This window comes from Rhagoletis zephyria, unplaced genomic scaffold (genome assembly GCF_001687245.7).
Source record: "Rhagoletis zephyria isolate East Lansing unplaced genomic scaffold, Rhagoletis_zephyria_1.1 Rzeph_scaffold_00879, whole genome shotgun sequence".
In the NCBI taxonomy this organism is placed as follows: Eukaryota; Metazoa; Arthropoda; class Insecta; order Diptera; family Tephritidae; genus Rhagoletis; species Rhagoletis zephyria.
This window is the reverse complement of record NW_016157963.1, coordinates 37,354-55,596: the sequence shown is the minus strand read 5'-3', so window position 1 is coordinate 55,596 and position 18,243 is coordinate 37,354. Positions and strand designations below refer to the sequence as shown.

The 18,243-nt window shown below is 39.1% G+C and overlaps 1 protein-coding gene across 1 annotated transcript in view; it reads right to left on the bottom strand.

Moving 5' to 3' along the window:
• Positions 1–10,233: 10,233 nt before the first annotated feature.
• Positions 10,234–18,243, bottom strand: part of LOC108361908 (uncharacterized) — a 13,004-nt gene continuing 4,994 nt past the window's right edge. Inside the window, exons 2-3 of the mRNA XM_017614681.1 lie at positions 11,386–11,732; positions 10,234–11,308 (exon numbers count right to left, since the gene is read on the bottom strand). Coding sequence (XP_017470170.1) covers positions 10,251–11,308; positions 11,386–11,732 — 1,405 coding nt within the window. The 3' untranslated portion in view covers positions 10,234–10,250. The remainder of the gene's footprint in view (positions 11,309–11,385; positions 11,733–18,243) is intronic.

The following is an 18,243-nucleotide window of genomic DNA, read 5'->3' as shown; positions in this document are numbered from 1 at the left end:
ACCCACTCCGTTGCTTATGCCAGGATTTTAACTCTCATTCCAGCACGTTTGATATATCAGATCCGCTTTTCAGCATTAAGAAAGCGATACGCTCCTCTCTCAATAAGTGAATTATTGACATAAATACATAAAATCAGCTGATGAATTTAGTTCTGTAGCTGAACAGTTTTAGATCTCGACACTTAACAAACTCCTGCCTATCGTGACTCGGCACAAAAATTTATAATATTGGTTCCGTACGTCATGCGGACTGCGCCCCTCGTGCGGATGGGCGGGAATGGAGGGTAAAAACCGTTGGGATATTATTATTATTATTATTATTATTATTATAAATTTTTAATAAATGCGTTTAAACATTTGTGATGGTATTGCCCTTCCTTCAACCGATCGTATTTAATATAAAAGGGAAATGTTTCGAAAAGCCTGATTAGAAATATATATCTAAGGTGACGAATTTATAACAGGTTGGGAACTACATATAAAAAATGGATGCAGATCGAACTAGATATTATCTGTCGAATTAGGAACTGGTTTGGAACTAAACAAAAGGGGATGCAGAACGAACTAGATCTCATCTGTCGAATTTGGAACTGGTTCGGAACTATAGAAAAAGGGATGCAAAACGAACTAGATCTTATCTGTTGAATTTAGAACTGGTTCGGAACTAGAGCCAAAGGGATGCAACGGGGGACAATTGACACTTCCTAGGAAAAGAGAATTAACACCTAGGTCTTCAATAAAGATGTGGGCTTTAATCGTGGTAACACTGTAAATGGTTGCACAACTTTAGTCTACCAACTACGAATAACTAACGAAACTTTCACAGCTATTTACGTACTTTTGACGAATGAAATATCAAATTAAATTACGAAATTTGATGAAATTTTAGCAACCATTCACAACCTTACGACGAATAAAATACAAAAAATACATTATGAAATGACACAAGTTGTCCAAGTTGAAGACAAAAAACATGAAACCACTTAATTAAAAAAATTAAAATCTATGTATGAATATTCCACCGTTCACTCCAATATGCATGTTTTAAATTGCTTTCAATTTCGTAGAGATCAAACTTAATTATTTCACTTATTGCTAATGTTGGCTAGCTCATCATAAACCAAAGCAATTACTTTTGCTTCTATTCGCCTTACATCGCCCTGCGCAAATCAGCGCCACTTATTTTTTTTGCCAAGCTTTCAAATAATAAAGATGTCGCATCACGCTCTTGGTCACTTGATATTGCAGCAGATGCGAGCTCTTTCACTGTAACCGCACATTCCTGCACCACTTCCGTAAAAACTTGCATGACCTCTGCATCTGCTTGCTTCTTTGATGGTTTCCTCGGTAGCGGCTCTTTTCTTTGGTGTTCTCCTTCATCTATTATTGGTGTTGTTGGTGAGCTTTGATTCTCTGTGAGACTTGTTGATGAGGAGCAATTTAACAAAAAGTCAAGCTCCCTTTCTTCGGGGAGGACACTTCCAACAGTTCTAAACAAGAATGTGTGAACAAGTAAACAAAAAATCAAAACTCAGTCCAAAAAGTGAACACTCACGGCCTCGAATCCTTGTAATTGTCTAAAGAACTCAACGTCTGCAAATATTTCCACTTTTTTGTAGGACTCGGTGCGCCGCTGCCGGAGCTAAGTTGCGAAGTGCGCTTTCGCCTTTTGTAGGTGTCGCGAAGTCCTCTCCACCGCTTTTTACATGATTACAAATATAGCTTCGATAGTATATTGAATGCAAAATGCTTCCTTTAATTTTTACTTACCCGGTAAAGAAACAGATTTGCCGATTTCTTCCCAAATCACTGCCTTTTTAAACACGTTTTTGTATTCATTGCTCGATAAGTCGTACAAACATTCATGTTTCTAACTTCTTCTATTAATATTTCATTAATATCCATTTTGTTTGCAATAATAACAAGAATTTAAGTTCGTTCGCCGCAATGTTTACTTTCTTCCACAAAAACAGTTTGTACACATATCAGCTGATAGGGTGACCAAACGTAAAAAAGAAAACTTTGAGAACACAAAAGGAATATAATAACAAATAAATGGTTCAACAAGAACAGGAAATGTTAGAAAATAGTTTTTACTAAAATAAAATTTTTACGAACAGTAAGATTATTAATTTTTAACAAAAACTAATACATTATTTTTCCTTTTCGATTTAAAAACCTGAGAATATTTAGCATTTGGCCACAATGGATCGTATTTTGCCGTTGCCGCTAGCGACGACGATAGAAATATGTCTATCGTTGCGAACAGTCGTCGGACGAAAGTCGTCGTTCTCATATACGACAGTGTGTTTTAATTTTTACAGCGAACATTCGCAGCGAAAAGTTCGTCGTTCGTCGGCATTGTGTTTCAGCGGTCACTTATATATAGATATGTGCGCCACTTAGCCAGTAGGGTAGATAGGTAAATCGCAAGTTTGACTATGCACTTACATATATATGGGCGAATCTAAAAAACAGGTAACCTTTGTGTTATTTAACTTTATTTTCACTGTTGTGAACTAAACCCAGCTGGTTGCTTTTGGATATAATTCATTGACCTATACTTGCAGCGTCAAAAAAAATTTGATCAATTTGCTGCATAACTTTTGAATTATAGGTGCTTAAATAAAAAAAAAATAATGAAAACAAGTGAATTTTTTAAGTAATTTTTAAGAGAGGCACAATTAATTATGTCATAACTTTTGAAGCACACCATATTCTGATTTGAAATTAAATGGGCATTTAGCACTTATGTGTACACTTCATATGTAGTAGGTAAGAAAAGTGTACCTTAAAAAACGAAATGGCAAGTAACTCAAAGTCTGTAACTCTACATTTCACAATTTTAAAAATTTTCCGTTTATCGCGTATAGGTTTTGAAGCATTTAATTTTAAGAACTATTTAAGTATGTATTGTATTCTACAAACAATTACGAATAATTTGATACCTTAGCGAGAGGTGTGCTTTTAGAATAAACAAACTTTTAAAGATAAAATATTCTGCGATCTTGAGCGTAATTTTTATTCCAAAAACTCCTTGATTGAAGGCACATTTGGAAAATACGTCGAAACGATCTAAATTATGTGTAAGGAAATGATTAAAGGTAAATTTTACAGACTAAGGTAAGTATTATACGCTAAAGGTAAATACTATATATTGTATTAATCCCATTTGCAATAATTCTCAGTTAAGGTTTCTTTTGTTATTTTTCAGGTCAGTTCGCTGTATTAGATGTTGATTCACCTGCATATAAACAGTTTTTTTTTTTGTAATGCGTTCGAATATATGAATTTTCGTTGTGATGTATACATTAGCTTACTGTAGGAATGGTATATGAAGAATAATAATGTAATTCAATTAGTGATGCTGGAAGTTATCGCCGGTCGCCGATGAGGTCGTAGGTTTTTGGTAGTCGAAACGGGTATTGAAGGCTATGTTATACAGGTGGGTGATACCCACAATGGAGTTATCGTTCTCAGTGTCAATTCCGGAGACAACAATGAAGTATAAGAATTAGGTGGAATCATAGAGTGCAAGTTGATAGAACTTTAGTAGCACTATAATTCCTGTCGCCAAGAATGGATTCTTGAGGATGACCAGTGTTGTCACGAATATCAGTGTGAGCAATAATTTGCATGCACTTGCTTACGGAAATAGTTTAGCCCACCAATGTCCTTAACGCATGCATTGACAAACGAAAGGATGATGTGGATATTGACATCTGTAAATAGGTATCACTATTAGCGCTGGCTAAGTTTGAGAACACACGTGGTAAATTTTTATTATTTCGTCTCTAACTATAAAAATTGCGGTAGGAATCTTACCTCTAGTGTGTAAAAATCCAGGCGTTATTATTTTATATAAAGATGGCACCGGAATTAATAGATATTTATTGATTTTCGCCAACTTTTTGTTAGGTATATATATGTAAGATTTAACTTTCCGTTTACTATAGATATTATTTTCACTTGTTTTTTTTCACCCGTGTATCCAGCTCGCTGGTTCCCAAAAGAAAGAAAGAAGGGATTTCGGCAGAAGTTGGATGTAAACTGAGGTGGCTATCTAATTTATCGATAACTGATTATATAAAATCAAATGGGTGAAAAGATGGGTTAAGGAAACTTGCAGAGCTATGTTTATTATGCTTTAAGGTATGGAGGGGAATAAAAAAATTATAGAGATGGAACTTGAAGTCTATGAATATGATGCGGAGAATTATATGAAAAGATACTATTACAATCGAGTGATGTGCGCTAGTACAATTGTTCCCTGTTAGAGTGTTGGTGCAGTGTGAATTACCCCTTTGGCTTCCTGAATATCTTTTCTGTGGTATATTCCGCGCTTTCTTGTAATTTCATCCTCCAATTCATACATGCAATTGCCTTTAACCGTAATCACTTTGGCCTTAAGGAACTTTGGGTCAAACTTTGCGCAAAATTTTCTGCTAGCGTCACTCAGCACGAAGTTCTGTCGGTAAACGGTATCTCCTGTTTGGAAATTTTTCGCATTGCTTCGCAAATTGTAGCGTTTGGCGGAGTTCTCGAACGCTTTACTAATGTTCTCCAATATTGACTTGCGTATACATTTTAGTCTGTCGGTTCTGTGCAAGCCGGTTTCGTCAAGTGTTTCTAACTTTCGCAGTATCCCATATTCGTCGGAGTGCGAGATCATTTGCTAACCGAATAGAGCAAAGTACGGCGTGCATCCAATGGACTGGTGGTAAGAACTCCTCAGCGCTTCCGCAATGTCTGCTAAGTGTTTGTCCAATTGTGCCTGGTCACTTTTCAAGTATGATCTTATTCCAGCGATAATCGATCTGTTAACTCTCTCGCTCGCATTAGCTTGTGGGCTGTATAAAGCGGCATAAGAATGCTTAATGCCGCGTTCTGCTAAAAGATTATTAAATTGTGTGGATTTGAATTGTTTGCCATTGTCGCGTAAAATAATTTCTGCAGTTCCAAAAACACTTAAACCATTTTCTGTAAAAAAGTTGCAATAACCGGGGTGTTAAAGTTTCTAAGAGCTTTTAGTAAGGGAAATTTCGTGAGGTGATCGAGCATGATTAAAATGCCAATATTTCCTTGTCTTGATCTCGGATATGGTCCAAGTAGGTCTATGTACAATTTCTGGAAAGGACGTTGGACAGTATACTGAACGGACATAGGGGGTCGCCAGACCGACTAACGGACGGACTTCTAACTCATTCACTTCATCAAAATTTTGCCGTGACAAGAAATCTGGCCCCACATTTAGTGAACCTTTTCGGTGTTCTATTTTAAACCGGTATCCTTGCAGTTTTAACGCCCATCGAGGTAGTCTACTGGACAGGTCTGTCTGGCGCATGAGCCATTGCAAGCTGGCGTGGTCAGTGACGATAGTAAAATCCTGGCCCTCAACATAAGCTCTAAACTATTTTAAACTGAGTACTGCTGCGAGGCAATCCAATTCAGTAACGCTATAGTTACTTTGGGCCTTGTTCAAGTTTACCGAAAAATAGGCAATCGGGGCTTCTATATCATCGTCATTCTTTTGTACTAACACGGCACCAACACCAAGCTTGCTGGCGTCACACTGGATGAAAAAGGGTTTTTCGTAGTTTGGGCTAGACAGAACTGGTGCTGAAGACAGCATTTGGTTCAATTTGTCAAAAGAAGTTTGCGCTTCCTCATTCCAACAAAACGTCTTAAATTTCTTCAGCAAATTAGTTAGGGGCGTAGTGATCGCGGCAAAGTTATCAATAAAACGGCGGTACTATCCCGCCATTCCCAGGAAACGGCGTAGTTGCTTCACATTAGTTGGCACCGGGTAATTAGATACTGCAGAAACTTTGTCCGGGTCGGTCTTAAGTTTTCCCTCACCTACGATATATCCGAGATATTTAACCTCTCTGATAGAAAATTTACTTTTCTCGACATTAATTGTCAACCCCGCTTTTCTTAAGCGATGTGCAACTTCACATAAAACGGACATGTGGGTGTCAAAGTCTTCTGACTCAATAAGAAGGTCGTCTAAGTATACAAAACCTTGATTCCTTAGCTGATGAGGGACAATGCGATCCATCAAGCGGCAAAGTGCTTGTGGGGCGTTGCATAAGTCAAATGGCATTACGCGGTAACGGTAAAGCGGACAATTTGGAACAGTAAAAGAGGTGTAATCTCTGGAGCGTTCTGAAGCGGTATCTGCCAAAAGGCACGACGCAAATCGAGTGTCCTAATGTACTTCGCCTTGGGTATTCTGCTTAGAATACCATCAATGTGAGGAAGAGGATACGCGCCCTTAACGGTAATGCTATTAACTTTTCTTGAATCTAGACACCGACGGACTTTATTTGGCTTTCTCACTAACACAATCGGACTAGACAACGGACTATCCGGGGATTCCTCGATTACACCTAGCTTGAGCATTTCATCTATCTCTGCATGTACAAACTTTTTCACGGCAGGCGATATTGGGAAATATCGTTGTTTTATCGGACGGACAGCAGGATGGAGCTCAGTAACGTGTTCCATAAGCGAAGTTTTTCCTAAGCCTTCTTTTTCGAAGCTTGGAAATCTATTTTTAATAAAATCTAATTTTCGTTGTTCTTCAGCACTTAAGAAAAGGATATTTTCGGATACTATGCGTGGGGCTATTTGGAATTTACTCCAAAAGTCGACTCCAAGTATGACGTTTTGTGACATACAGGGTATAATGAAAAACTGTATGGCTTCTTTCTTATCTTCAAACTTTACATTTAACACTATGGTACCGAAAACTACTTCTTTGCTTCCGTCAGCGGTACATACCGACGTTGAATGCTTGCGTAGTTGTTGTTCCTTGCAAACCTTTTCCGCTAGCAAAGAACCTAAGCACGAAACCTCGGCTCCGCTATCTAGGAGGGCCAAATGTTCACATCCGAGAATTTCAATCTTCGCATAGGGTCGTAAATCAAACAAGTTACGTTCGATCGAACAAACAAAACTTTTTATCTGTTTGCGATTATTTTTAACAACCTTCCAAAATTCACTGTGACGGGCAGACGAACGACTTGAGGATGGTTTTCTGTCATTATCAAAATTTTGTTTCCTAATTTCGTTATAATTTTTAAGGCGGACTTCATATGGTATAATTGTAAACGGATTAGTAGTTTCCTTGCTGTCAGGGCGTATGAGCGACGTTACGCCACCATTCGTGATGGACTTGTCAAGACATATGAGCAACTTTTTTAAATGTTTGTCTTCGGGGAGCGAGGACTCTGCTTCAAAGCCTCGCTCGCTTTGGAGTTTCCCGAAGAGCAATCTGGACATTTTGGTCGATAAATATCGGGTGCACCACAGCCATAGCAAAATACCGTTCGCTCTTCCAGGCAGTTATAGTAACGATGTCCTTCACCTTTACAATTCCAACAGAGTATTTTGGCTTTTACAGAAGGCTTCGAAACTTCGTCGATTTCGTAATCTAAGTTTTCTGATAAATCGTCGTCACCTTGTAATTCGTTGACATGACGACGCATTTGGTGTCGTTGTCTTACCATTGTTTGCGAATTAGTCGACTTGACAATTTCGTTTGCTAAGCTTTCGCCTTTCAGGCATAATTTTCGAAGTTGGGCTATCGAATTGATCGGTATATACAACAACTGTTGTCGAATACGCGGTCTTAAATTATGTTGTAAAATTTCGATAAGCTCTGGTTCTGGAAACGGAGATTGTAAGGACTCAGCAAGTTTGATAACAGCATTTCTTAAATCATCGAAGATCTCTGTAGCTCCTTGCTTTCTACTTCGAATTTGTTCTTTGATTTCAAACTCACTTTTATGCTGCTGGAAGTTCGTACGTAGAGCTTCGCAAAGTGAAGTCCCAGTGATGCGTTCGACTGAGCGGCGATATCTCCAATAACAATCTTTCGCATCATTGCGTGCATTAACGCAGCTGCAAACCAAGCCCCTCTGCCTACTGTCCTAACCAGATAATATTATTCTTGCTCACTAGGGGAAAACAAATGATTTACCACACCATCATAAGATCTACTGCCCTTAACTACCTATATTATCTTAGCCTGGCGCGTATGTATTTGTTACGGCTGCTCTTCACCCACCCTACCATGGCTTTGTTACTGGTCATAAAGCCCCATCGCATCACACGCTTCCTTCAGAAACAGACCATTAATAAGATAAATTTACGAATCCATATTTTTTTCTTTATTTAATATATTCAAGTTATGTTAACTAAAAACAAATAAGTACAGTGCCTAATGGTGATTGACAGAATTACAAAGTTAACTATATAGTGATATTAATCAATTGTTCCCTGTATTTAATTTAATTCCAAGTCTACTTTTAGTTTTGTTCTGGTATTAATATTTTTTCTTGTGGGTAACTTATATATATACAGTTGTCCACAAAATAATAGGAGTGCGATATTTTGACCAGTTTTGGCTATTTGTCTTTTGTTTATTTAATGTTTATTATTTTTTTATAAAAGCCTAGCTGGCTATACACCAAACACCATATAAATTCAAATTTTAAACTTTGTATAAAAATTATAAAAATTTGCAAATTTTTCACCCAAATTTCAGACTTTTTAATCAGAATCTTTAGAAAAAATTCTGGTATGCAGTTTCGTAGCACATTCAATTCTAGTCTGAAGAAGTGCAAGTTTCAAGCGGCTAAAAAATTCCGTTGATTTTTGGCAACTTTTTTGCTGGCAGTGTCCTCCATATAAAAGAAAATTGTCGACATACTTTGTATGGAAAAAACGTGAAACACCTTTAACCAAAAAAATTCTCAAAAATCAACGGAATTTTTTAGCCGCTTGAAACTTGCACTTCTTCAGACTAGAATTGAATGTGCTACAAAACTGCATACCAGAATTTTTTCTAAAGATTCTGATTAAAAAGTTTGAAATTTGGGTGAAAAATTGCAAAATTTTTATAATTTTTATACAAAGTTTAAAATCTGAATTTATATGGTGTTTGTTGTATAGCCAGCTAGGCTTTTATAAAAAAAATAATAAACATTAAATAAACAAAAGACAAATAGCCAAAACTGGTCAAAATATCGCACTCCTATTATTTTGTGGACAATTGTATATATATGTATATAGATATGTGCGCCACTTAGCCAGTAGGGTAGATAGGTAAATCGCAAGTTTGACTATGCACTTACATATATATGGGCAAATCTAAAAAACAGGTAACCTTTGTGCTAATTAACTTTGGGCCTCATGCATAAAAAGTGAGCTTAAGCTCAGACTCAATTTTTGCACTGATGGGGTGAGCTCAAGCTCAAGAATTTGTACTGAAAATTGAGTCGGAGCTTCATCGCACTTTTTATGCATGAGGCCCTTTATTTTCACTGTTGTAAACTAAATCCAGCTGGTTGCTTTTGGATATAATTCATTGACCTATACTTGAAGCCTCAAAAAAAATTTGATCAATTTGCTGCATAACTTTTGAATTATAGGTGCTCAAATAAAAAAAAATAATGAAAACAAGTGAATTTTGTAAGTAATTTTTAAGAGGGGCACAATTAATTATGTCATAACTTTTGAAGCACACCATATTCTGATTTGAAATTAAATGGGTATTTAGCACTTATGTGTACACTTCATATGTAGTAAAGTGTGCCTTAAAAAAAACCAAATGGCAAGTAACTCAAAGTCTGTAACTCTACATTTCACAATTTTCAAAATTTTCGGTTTATCGCGTATAGGTTTTGAAGCATTTAATTTTAAGAACTATTTAAGTATGTATTGTATTCTACAAACAATTACGAATAATTTGATACCTTAGCAAGAGGTGTGCTTTTAGAATAAACAAACTTTTAAAGATAAAATATTCTCCGATCTCTGAGCGTAATTTTTATTCCAAAAACTCCTTAATTGAAGGCACTTTTAGAAAATACGTCGAAACGATCTAAATTAAGTGTAAGGAAATGATTAAAGGTAAATTTTACAGACTAAAGGTAAGTATTATACGCTAAAGGTAATTACTATATGTGACCTGGTCTACGGAAAGGGGGCTTAGGTGTCAAAAAATCAATTTTCACTTTTTGGGTGATTCGGATGGAAGATGAGATGCTTTTTCACGTGGTGAAAAGCAGAAAATCCTAACTTGCTTAGAAGTGTACTAAAAATGTAGAGAAAGAAGAGTAAAAATACGACAAAATATAAATTATTGGTAATGAACAAAATACATTGAATTATAAGCTATAAAGACATGATTATACACTAGAAAAACGTATTATGGGCCAAAAATAATAATGTTGAGTAGTTTATGTATTTTTCTTTGTTGTCGTTTTCCTTGAGATCTTTTTACGTGTTGATCCTGAGAAAGATGGACCTGGTTCCTCGTCTGGTTTGAGAACATCTTCACTAGTTTTTGCCTTCCGTTTCTTCGATGGCAAATCTTTCGGCAATGGAGCCACAATATCTACTTTAGATATATCCGAAAGTAAGCTGCGAAGATTGTGATAGATGTACCACTGACGTTCCAAAGATAAACCGGCTGGTTGTATAACTTTCGGCATTTCAGGATCGATATGTTTTAACAGAAGCTTAAAGGACTGCACTTCTTCACTGTCTGCGAATCTCTTTGTTTTTACACAATCTGTAGAGATTATGAAATGATGGAATTGCGTTATTCCAACAAGTGACTTGTACAGTGGTTTAAAATAGCTGTCCCATTCATACCAGACGACTTTTTCAGCCGATATAGCTTTATTATAACCCCCAGGTGATGATGCCTCGACACACTGCAGTAAATCTGCATACGTGTCGATGTTACTGACGGCATACTTACTTTTGAAAATACCGAAGTAACGATCAGGCGCGAACTTAGTGTGCCCGGTAAGTAGAAAATTGAATAAAATAGTTTTGTTAAGACCCCGAGCCAAACACCATTGCAGATATGATAGTACAATGTTATTCTTATTCTGCCCAACACAATTGTCACAGAAAAGAACGAGTGTTTCAATGTCTTTATAGTAGGTTTGCAGGTGATAATGCAGGATGCTCACAACACAGTTAGGTCCTTTACCAACGTCATCTTTTTCGTCTATCATGTAATTGTACTGTAAAAAAAAAAAAATTCGGCACTTCTTGGTTGCTTTGAAGTATGCTGTACCAGGTTGTTGTGGACTGACAGGGTAGTGAACGGTTTGGGCAAAATCAAATGACAGAACGACTGCTGTAGGGTCAGTATTTCTACACCAATTTTGATAATATTCTCGTTGATTTCGGGCTCGGTGGAGGTGATCAAGAAATTGATTAAGCTTCTGTGCGCGTTCAATGTCAGTAACACCTTTGGCTTGCGCAATCGATATTGTGTTTCCTATTAAAAGAAAAAATACTGAATTTAATCTCAACGTTTGATACAACTATAAAATGAGAAAATAATGAGCTACTTACCACGGCAGACATCGCAGAGATCATCCGCTGGTTTCATAACTGTAACATGGGGTATGTATTTGGACCATATCCGTCGAAAACTGCAATTACTCATCTTCAATTCGTCATCACTGAGTGAAGAAATGTATTTTCGATAAATTGAGGACTTCGTCTCGCTGGATGGCAGTTTCATTATCCGAAAATCCTTAAATTTTGGGAGTCGTCCGGGCAGTGGAAGAGCCATTAAATCGGCTATAGACTCGATGAATTTAACAGCTTTTTCGATGTCAGCCGGTTTAAATGACTTTGGATGTGTACTCGGTTTATTTGCCAGTCCGTGTTGGCGTGGATATTGTGGATATTGACACCTGTAAATAGGTACCACTATTAGCGCTGGCTAAGTTTGAGCACACACGTAAATTTTTATTATTTCGTCCATAACTATAAAAATTGCGGTAGGAATCTTACCTCTAGTGTGTAAAAATCCAGGCGTTATTATTTTATATAAAAATGGTACCGGAATTAATAGATATTTATTGATTTTCGCCAACTTTTTGTTAGGTATATATATGTAGGATTTAACTTTCCGTTTACTATAGATATTATTTTCACTTGTTTTTTTTTCACCCGTGTATCCGGCTCGCTGGTTCCCAAAAGAAAGAGGGAAGGGATTTCGGCGGAAGTTGGATGTAAGCTGAGGTGGCTATCTAATTTATCGATAACTGATTATCTTAAATCATATGGGTGAAAAGATGGGTTAAGGAAACTTGCAGAGCTATGTTTATTATGCTTTACGGTATGGAGGGGAATAAAAAAATTATAGAGATGAAACTTGAAGTCTATGAATATGATGCGGAGAATTATATGAAAGGATACTATTACAATCGAGTGATGTGCGCCAGTACAACTCTAGCGGGGTGAAAGAGTACCACAGCGGCGAAAGCTCCAAAACACCAACCCCCACGGCTCCACCAGGAATCTAACACAAAAAGGCTAGAAGCCTTTCAGGCAAGCGTGACCAAGTTCACTTGCCAGATGTGCCAAACTAATGAGCACAAGCTACGCAACTGTTCACAATTCCTCAACAAAACACATGCTGATAGAATCGATTTTTTGAAAAGCAAAAAGTGGTGTCTGAATTGCCTGGACATACTGTGTCAAGATGCACAAACCCATTTAATTGTATAAAGTGCCACTCGCGACACAACACGCTCCTTCATATGGCGACAGCTCAAAAAAGGCAACGACACTTGGGATCTCTTCAGATTCCGCGACTTATTCTGCATCAACATTCCATCAGGCCCNTCTGAATTGCCTGGACATACTGTGTCAAGATGCACAAACCCATTTAATTGTATAAAGTGCCACTCGCGACACAACACGCTCCTTCATATGGCGACAGCTCAAAAAAGGCAACGACACTTGGGATCTCTTCAGATTCCGCGACTTATTCTGCATCAACATTCCATCAGGCCCAAGCCAAACGCAGTTCAACAAAATCAAACAAGCATACAAGCAAAAACGTCAAGTCTTGCTATGCGAATACAAACACAGGTGTGTTATTACGAACTATTCCGCTATATCACTTATTGATTCTGGTTCAGAGTGTTCTTTCATTACTGAAAGACTAAAACGCGGAATTCACCTGCCGTCAAAGCGTATGCATGCCCAAGTTTCGGGCATCACTAATACAACTACGGCGCAGGTTAAAGAAGCGTGCAACATCGAATTGCGATCTCCTGTTGACCCATTGTTCCGCTTAAATACCACTGTGCTAGTGCTAGCTCAACTGGAAATATTCCTACTTGCCACATTAGTGCAGTGACTAAGCAAGCATTTCCAGGCCTGATTCTAGCGGATAAACGATTTTTCGTCATTGACCTTGTTCTGGGTGGCGATATATATCCACAAATTATTCTGAGCGGGCTTAAGAATATATTAAACACACTTCTGGCCCAAGAGACAGTATTTGGTTGGATAATAACAGGGCGCACTGATACGACAAATCCAGGAATGAATATCGTCTCCTACTACAGCGAAGTTAGTCTGGACAAGCAACTGAGTGCCTTTTGGAATATAGAGGAGATTCCAAAGAACAAAAGCCTTAAAATAATGAAAGAAAATACATAGTGTCACTACCATTTAGAAAAGATTTTCCAGGAAATGTTTCCCTAGGCCCATCACTTAAAAGAGAATGTTCTCAATTTTTCCAGAATGAGACACGGCTTTCCAAGGATCCCGTCCTGCAAAATGAATAGAATAAGATTCTAGCGGAATATGAAACGCTTAGACATATGTCGAAAGTAACAAATCTCGTACCGGCAGATAATTATCCACCCCCGTCAGAAGCAATACATGCAATGGGTAGAGCCATCTCCGAGTTTGCTCAGGCCTCACGACTCACAGGCAATAGACCACTGCGTATGTGGCCCCTTGCTGCGCCAATCGAGCTGCCTCCACGGCACAATAGACAATAGACAATAGACAATACCACAGACACAACAGACCACACCACAAATACAACTGCACCACCACCCACACGCCACCGCCAACAACTCCTAGATCCTCCGACAATCTGCACGGTGTGTTAGACCAGGATATTCCGTAAAGTGACATCTGTCAAGTGCAACACCTGCCTTAGCTGGTGTCACTTTAGGGCATGCTCAAGACTGCGCACCACGCGAGATTGGACGAGGGACTATGAGGGCCCATGCTGTGCTGCTCGGTCGCAACCCCCAGCTGCGACGCCGACCACTAACACCACAGGGCAACAATCTCAACAACAGCAAGCACAGCATGTCCACACGTCAAGTGACCAGAAGGCTGCACAAACTGCCAAAACCAAGTGCGCCTCTTGTTTTACCCAGCGGTGAGGTAAGGGGAAGGCGAAAGCCTCCAAAGCCATTGGACCCGACGGAATATGCATCCTGATGCTGAATTGGTTCCTACGGGAGTAGCGTACCTAACGGAGGTCCTCAACTTGTCAATGGCCACTCTCGTCATTCCAGACATCTGGAAGATGGGTGAGAGCGGTCCCACTGCTCAAACTGGGGAAACCAGCCAACAAAGGAGAGTCTTATCGTCCGATAACCCTCCTTTCCCCGGTAGCGAAGACACTAGGGGCCTTGCTACTCCCGTATTTTACAAACCACCTGACCCCAGCGAAGCATCAGCATGCGTTCCGTAAAGTGCACAGCACAACAACAGCACTTAAAGAAATAAATACCCAGATAACTAGTGGCCTAAACCGGAAGCGCCAATGTGAGAGAACCATTCTAGTAGCTCTGGACCTGTCTAAGGCGTTCGACACTGTCAGCCATTCAACGCTACTAGAAGACAAAGAGGCCTCTTCTGTCCCACAGGGACTCAAACGGTACTCGGCGAATTATCTGAGTGGTCGTCACTCGTCAGTAACTTTTAGAGACCAATCGAGCAAACCGAGGAAAATAAAACAGGGGGTTCCACAGGGTGGTGTACTTTCCCCATTACTATTTAACTTTTACATTTCAAAGCTCCCTCAACCACCAGAGGGAGTCTCGATTGTCTTTTATGCTGACGATTGCTCGATCATGGCATCCGGGAATGGAATTGATGACTTGTGCTCGAAAATAAACGGTTATCTCGCTGAGCTTTCTCGCTTCTTGACTGCACGGAGCCTAAACCTGGACGAAGGAGGTCAGACTCCAACTGGGAATTCACGTCGCTGATACACCAATTCCGACGGTGAACAACCCGAAGAAACTCGGAGTAATATTCGATAGTCTGCTCTTCATCTCGGTGCATACAACCGCAATTGTCAACTAAGTACAAAGCCGCAACAAGGTCCTCAAGTCGCTAGCCGACAGCACCTGGGGCAAAGACATGAAACGTTGCTGGCAACGTACAAGGCAATTAGCCGGCGGGTTCTGAACTATGCTGCGCCAGTGTGGTCACCGGGGACCAGTAGGACGCAGTGGATGAAGCTGCAGACTTGCCAGAACTCGGCACCTAGGGCAGCGACAGGATGCCTCTTGATGTCGCCGCAACACCACCTGCACGAGGAGGCCCATATGCTTCCAGTTAAGGAGCATGACATAATGCTCCGCAGGCAGTTCCTGGTTGGGAGCCACAGACGTGGCCATGCAAACAGGCAACTTCTTGCAGAAGAGCCTTCGCCCAGGCACGTCAGGAGGTATCTCTACGAACTGATGGACGAAGTCCAGGGGTGCATCAAACAACAACAACAGCTTATCGACAGGCCTTGGGCGGCATTCACAGAGAGGCAGTCTCGAGTTATGTAGCCTCCCGACCTGTGAATGCCGTTCTTGGCACACAACTACCAAACGTGGACGAGACAGAACTTCGTCTGCCTCGGGAGACTCGGACCACATTAGCCCAACTCCGCTTTGGTTACTGCAGCAGGTTGAACTCATACCTGAGCAGATTAAACGAAGAAATTCCCAACGAATGTCCGGCATGCGGAGAGTCGCCCCATGACTCACAGCATCTCTTCGTATGCCCTCTAAACCCCACCACGCTAACGCCCCTGTCCCTATGGGCAGACCCCGTCGAGGCTGCACACTTCCTAGGGCTGCCGTTAGTGGAGCCTGACGACAACGATTGAGGGACTAGCCGATCTGGGCGGGGTTGTTGTAGCCGGTAACACAACAAAAACAACCGCTATTTTACGTTACCGCTGTCGAGGAAACCAAAGCTTAACTGACAACATCAGCGAATTAATTAAAGTAAAATTTAATTAGATAATAATAAATGTCAGCATATAACATTAATGGAGAAATGAAATAAAATTTTAAATTATACTCCGAAAACTAGTGGCGGTGGGCACTTTCCATGATTTATGGCCAAAAATAAAAATTCATTCATATTTTTGCAAAACCAATTATTTACGCTAGATACATTTTATTCATTCATTTTTCCAATTTTTAATTTTCAACGCACCCACAATTTTTCTAACACCGGTTTTTTTACCTCATGAGTGGGCAACGTGCTTCGGCAACTTGCGTGGGCATCCTGCTGGTTTGGAAAACAAAGATTGATCGTGTAAAGGCAGCTTTAGGTGAATTCGATCCACAAAACAATTTGCGTAGGTAATTTCATCGCACAGTTTCATAAGTAAAGTAACACTTCTTCTTACCGTTTTTCCTGGCAGGCTGTAGGTAGGAATGTTCGATATTTAAGAAAGTATCGATATCATGAATCGATTTAATTATTTGCATGTAAAATCGATAAGGCGATATATGGGGCTGAACAATATCGATACCGGCAAAATCGATGTTGAAAATCCTCCTCCTAATTGAATAGAATATTAGACCTGCCTATGAACTCCCCTAATTGTGTTATTTCCATCTTGTATATTTACTGATGATTAAAACGAAATGCCGGTCGACTGTATTGTATATTGTATAGAACAAGAAGGGTGGCAACGAGTTAAGAGCCGTATACACCATGCAAGCGGTTTGTCAACCTTAAGAGCTAAATAAATCACACAAGCTGCTGGTTAAACCTTCTTTAGCATTTCCCCATACACTTTTTTGTAGATGATATATAAATTTCGACTTAAATATCGATAACGCAGGATAAACAAAAAATTTTCAGGTAAAAGTGTCACCGTTTTTGAAATATTTACATTTTTTGAATTTAAAAAAAAATCGTGCCTTTGCATGTATTTTCNCTACAAACCGGGCAATACTTAGTAAATTTTTTATGTAAAATACTTCCAGATAGTTGCTTCCCCATACTCAAATGCAATGTAGTTAAAATATATAAAGGAACCATAAAAAAATTAGGACTATTTTGGGTTTTTTTAATTTTTGATATTTTCTTCCCCAACTTTGACTATCTCTGACAAAAAAAAAATGTACTGAGCTATAATTTTACATTACATAAAAAATTGATAATTTAATAAAGATGTCAGAAAGTTGCCACTCTTACTGTTTCGAATAAAAAAAAAAAGTTATAGCCGCTTTTGTGGGTAAAGGACTGAGACACGCTAGAATGTATTTAATAGATTTAAATTCAAGTTGGTCTTGTTACCGACCAATGACATGCTAAATAGTACAAAGGTACATTATTATTTGCTCCTGATATTATTTTGTGTTACTTACCGGAAATAATGAAAGTTCATTTTGTGAAATTGGACCCTTCGAATATTGTGTTATTAATACTATGACAGAGAACACGCAGTATACGTCGCATGAATATGGGGATATTCACCTAATTTACGGTGAAGCTTGCTGTAATGACAAAGCTGCTCAAAGACTCTATGCAGAGCGATACCCAAATCGTCGGCATCCGGGTCGTGAAGTATTCCCCCGCACCCATAGAGAAATATCTGAAGGTAAGTAATTTTTACACCTTTCTTGTTTGAAGCCATTCTTCTTTTAACTATCATTTTGAACTTTTTTAAGGTCGCATACCTGGAAGGCATGGCGGTGAAATAGGACGTCCTGCAACGGTAGATGTTGAAGTTGTGTTAGAGGAAGTGGAACTAGGTCCATCGACTTCATGGAGAATGATGGAAAGACGGACTGTAATACCAAAAACTTCAGTTCACAAAGCTTTAAAATACCATCCCTACCACATTCAACGTGTTCAGGCTCCACAAGAGAGAGATTACCTGTCGAGGGTTAGATATTACAGAGAAATGTTGCGAATGCATGATTCAGACCCCCGACTTTTTTAATAAAATAATATGGAGTGATGAATCATCATGCAACCGTGATGGTTATTTTAATTTACATAACTTTACAGTTGGCAGATAGACAATCCTCACAAAATGAGAGAAGATCGTTCGCAGTACCGGTACAAAATAAATTTATGGTGCGGTATTTTTAATTGTCAGATATTGGGACCTGTGGAACTGCCGCCAACGCTCAACTC